This window comes from Sinocyclocheilus rhinocerous, unplaced genomic scaffold (assembly GCF_001515625.1).
Source record: "Sinocyclocheilus rhinocerous isolate Xijiao unplaced genomic scaffold, SAMN03320098_v1.1 scaffold299, whole genome shotgun sequence".
Lineage (NCBI taxonomy): Eukaryota > Metazoa > Chordata > Actinopteri > Cypriniformes > Cyprinidae > Sinocyclocheilus > Sinocyclocheilus rhinocerous.
In genome coordinates this window covers 966,949-970,337 of record NW_015652998.1, presented here as the reverse complement: position 1 = coordinate 970,337, position 3,389 = coordinate 966,949, and the positions used below count along the sequence as shown (strand labels likewise).

Genomic DNA, 3,389 nt, shown 5'->3' with positions numbered 1-3,389 from the left:
CCCCCAGCCACACTTTGGGACCCTCATTCTGGTTCACTAGCCCCCATCACGCCCAGATCCACCCCTGACCCAACTGGCACCAGCAGCCTCACACGTTTAAATCTTTAGCATCTAAGGGAGTTCTCCTTGCCACTGTCACCTTTGGCTTGATGGTTCAAGTCATCTTTTGTCGGTGAGGTTGGAAATCAAGTTTTTCCCGGTAGGTAAGAAGCGCTTTTATTTACCCGTGCGTATGTGGGAGAGTTTATTGTTTTGCAACGAATCAAGTTGACTATTGTCTAAAATAGTTGCTAGATATTGCTAATGCAATTAAACTTGCGGTAGCCACCACTTTCATAAAAACAGATTTTTTCATAAAACTTTAAATTTTTTTCATAAAAAAAGAAAAAAAAGATTGACTGTTCGAGCTCCAGACTGTGTACTAGTAATCTCTGGTAGCCGACGTATTTCTATAATTTAATTATAGGCTATCGATGACCATGTAGAGTTTAAATCTAAAAAGGTGGAATCTTGTTTGTTTACTCTACCTTAACTCTGGCCTGTGTTGTCAAGACGGGGAGTCCAGTGCTCCTGTGCGGATCTTGTGATGGGAATATCCTAGTTACCTGTCCTCAAAAAGCGCACCTGCTCACCTGTATTGCATTATGAAAGATGACCCCGCCCCTCCTGCACTTGACTGACAGCAACGTGCAATTTAGAAAAGATGACCCCGCCCACCTGCTCCTAGGTTAGTGACAACTTTACGTTTTTCTATATGGAGCTGTATTATTATTTTTTAAAAAAAAATACTTTTTTGGTGTTTATTATTTGCTTGTTATATAGATTAGACAGTTATGTTTCATTTAAATAATTATAGGCCTAGTATTGTAAAAATATCTAAATCTTAAAAAGATAGTTCATTATACACAAAAATGGCTAAAAAAAATCTATTTAGGCTAGGTATGCAGGTAGGCTATTGATTAATTTGTACAGGAAAGGGTAATTGAAGTTATAAACCATTCACGGAAGCTGATACACAAGGACATGCAACAAACAAACCTTAAAGGGTTAGTTCACCCAAAAATTAATCCGCCCGGAACTGCTTCCGTGTAGGACTGTTGGCGCAAGCTACATTAAAGTGATTATTACGTTTTGAATATGGATATTTTTCTTACAAAAACGCATCGATTCGCTACAGGAGGCCTTTGTTCACCCCCCGGAACCGTGTGAGACACTTTTTTTATGGATGGGCGCATTTTATTTAAAGGGGTCATATGATGCGATTTCAATTTGAACAACACCCGCTGAGTGGCATTAAACAGCTTGAAAGATCAAAGACAATTTTTAATATAACTCCGACTGGATTCGTCTGAAAGAAGAAAGTCATATACACCTAGGATGACTTGAGGGTGAGTAATTTGTGGGCTAATTTTCATTTTTGGGTGAACTAACCCTTTAAGCAGAATGAACTTTGCTCTCTCTTGTTTTATTGATGTTATGTAGGCTAAGCAACCTCACCAAACACTCATAGCAGCTGTATGGATGAATGGAGATTAACAGACATTTTAAAACTGTAGTGCCACTATGAGGAAAAATAATAGATTCAATATAGAATCAAGACTAATTATAATCTAAACGATGACCTGGATGAATGAAAATTCCAAAACACAAAGAATCCTGTTCTTGTAGCCTAAAACATGAGGAGATGTAGAGATTATTCACATTTATTGATATTTAAGTGATGTTAATGTTAATGGAATCAAGGAAAAAATTTGGCGCAAGGTTTTAGGAATATCTTGAAAATAATACAATAAACCTTGTGACTTAGAAACAACATCTACAAAATTGTACAGAATATCTTTTTCTCTCTGAAGGGGTTTTCTGAGGATGGTACGGGGGTCACCAGGGGGTCCTCTTTTGCATGGGACTCACAGTAAGTCATCAGCTCAGCTGCTGCTTTAGACACCTGTGCAGAGAGATACAAGCCAACAATATACAGCCAGAAATAACATCCCATAAAGCTGTTTGTGCATTTTCTTTTCCTCTTGAATAATTTTGTATTATTTTTTTATAATTTTAAATTAATTTTAAATGGCATTTGTAATTGTTTATGTTAATGAATAAAGCTAACATAAATTATTTAGCATAAAAAATGTGTCTTACCATCATCCTGTCAATATTAACCTCCAGTTTCAGTTGTTCCACTGTTTTTCGTGCATCTGCAATTTTGGCCATGTTATTAGACATTCTGCTCTTTTGTAGACACCAAATTAACCCTGCAGGAAAACAGCAAAACAAACCCCAGGAGAGTCTGGCTAAATGCATCTGGTAGATAACAACTCACCTCCAGTTCTACAGATGTCTGATGTTTTAGTTCCCTAAGAAGACAGTGCTATTGGCTCCTCTAGGCTATTAAAGACATCTCTGTTGCAGAGTTGCAGTAATTGTTTTGATGGGTCTCAGCTGGTCATGTTTTGGATGAGGCTCAGTGGGAGAGGTGAAACAGAGGAGTGCAGAAATGCTCTAGAGACCACAAATAATCTTCTCACTTATTAATATAAAGTCATATAATGTGCTTCACGCTTTAACATTAAAGTCACAGTTTCACACAATTTACTCACAATTTACAGGTAAATAGCTGAACAATATGTTATTTCAGTTTATGAGTTTTTCAAAAAGTTTTAAGAGCATTTAACTTTTTTTTTCTCCATAAATTTTGCACATGGAAAAATTTTGTTATGGGAACATAGATTTTCATATGGAAATCTAAGCACCACGAAAATGTGAATCATGCTGTTGCAAAGCAATGAAATATAATGTGGCATAACTGTTTGTCATATTATATTACAATTTCTAGATATAACAAATGTACATAATTTAACTAACAAATGCATGTTCCTCTTTGAAGATTTAAAGTATACTTTGCAGATAATTAAGAGAGAGAGAAAAAAACATGTTTAGTCTATACAAAACAAAACTTTAACTATATTTAATGCATCATGCTGCTTATATATCTTAATGACTTACCACAGTTAATCCAGATTTATCCGTAATGCTGGCAGAAGAAAAGTCTTGTTATCGTAGATTGTTTGTTGTACACATTACGACCTGCAGGACTGAATGAAGAGATAGTAAGGAGTGGATGGATGGGAAAGGCTGCCGTCTCTCATAATTAGCTTTTATTCCTCCCCCATATTGGGCTGAAGAGGCAAGTCACAGGCATCATGGGGTGTGACCTTCAGCTGAATATCTCAGTCATGCATAATAGCATATAAGTGATACCTGCCACCACAATGAGCTGCACTGAGCTATTATGTTGAGTAAAAAACTGCCATTTCAACAGACGGATAAAACATGAATAAATTATTGAACTGAAGAAGATAAAATAAGTAATGTAAGATGGTTGAAAT

At 36.3% G+C, this 3,389-nt stretch overlaps 2 protein-coding genes across 6 annotated transcripts in view; both read right to left on the bottom strand.

Annotated features, from left to right (window-relative positions):
- The window catches only part of LOC107715332 (transmembrane protein 45B-like), a 2,849-nt gene extending 2,177 nt beyond the window's left edge, over window positions 1–672 (bottom strand). For 2 of the 3 annotated variants that reach the window (XM_016521426.1, XM_016521427.1), the window contains exon 1: window positions 528–672. The gene's annotated coding sequence lies outside the window, so the exon portion shown is untranslated. The remainder of the gene's footprint in view (window positions 1–527) is intronic. The other variant, XM_016521428.1, reaches the window with a different exon arrangement.
- A 1,066-nt stretch (window positions 673–1,738) lies between these two features.
- Window positions 1,739–3,054, bottom strand: LOC107715333 (guanine nucleotide-binding protein G(I)/G(S)/G(O) subunit gamma-8-like). 3 transcript variants are annotated; one of them, XM_016521430.1, is made up of 3 exons: window positions 3,007–3,054; window positions 2,143–2,255; window positions 1,739–1,945 (listed from the first exon to the last, which is right to left on the bottom strand). In XM_016521430.1, exons 2-3 carry the CDS (start codon window positions 2,224–2,226, stop codon window positions 1,817–1,819), a joined length of 213 nt encoding a protein of 70 aa, XP_016376916.1. In that variant the 5' UTR covers window positions 2,227–2,255; window positions 3,007–3,054; the 3' UTR covers window positions 1,739–1,816. The 3 variants fall into 3 exon arrangements, 2 of the variants coding, with proteins under 2 accessions (XP_016376916.1, XP_016376915.1); XR_001637088.1 differs by lacking the exon at window positions 3,007–3,054 and adding an exon at window positions 2,324–2,389 and having other exon boundaries at window positions 1,924–1,945; window positions 2,143–2,198; XM_016521429.1 differs by lacking the exon at window positions 3,007–3,054 and having other exon boundaries at window positions 2,143–2,315.
- Window positions 3,055–3,389: the final 335 nt, after the last annotated feature.

What these genes read in the sequence shown, in the direction of transcription:
- LOC107715333 (XM_016521429.1), bottom strand. Translation starts at nt 2,304, where the DNA reads ATGCATTTAGCCAGACTCTCCTGGGGTTTGTTTTGCTGTTTTCCTGCA. An exon ending in TTAATATTGACAGGATGATG is followed by an intron (nt 1,946 to 2,142) that starts GTAAGACACATT and finishes CTCTCTGCACAG; the next exon opens with GTGTCTAAAGCAGCAGCTGA.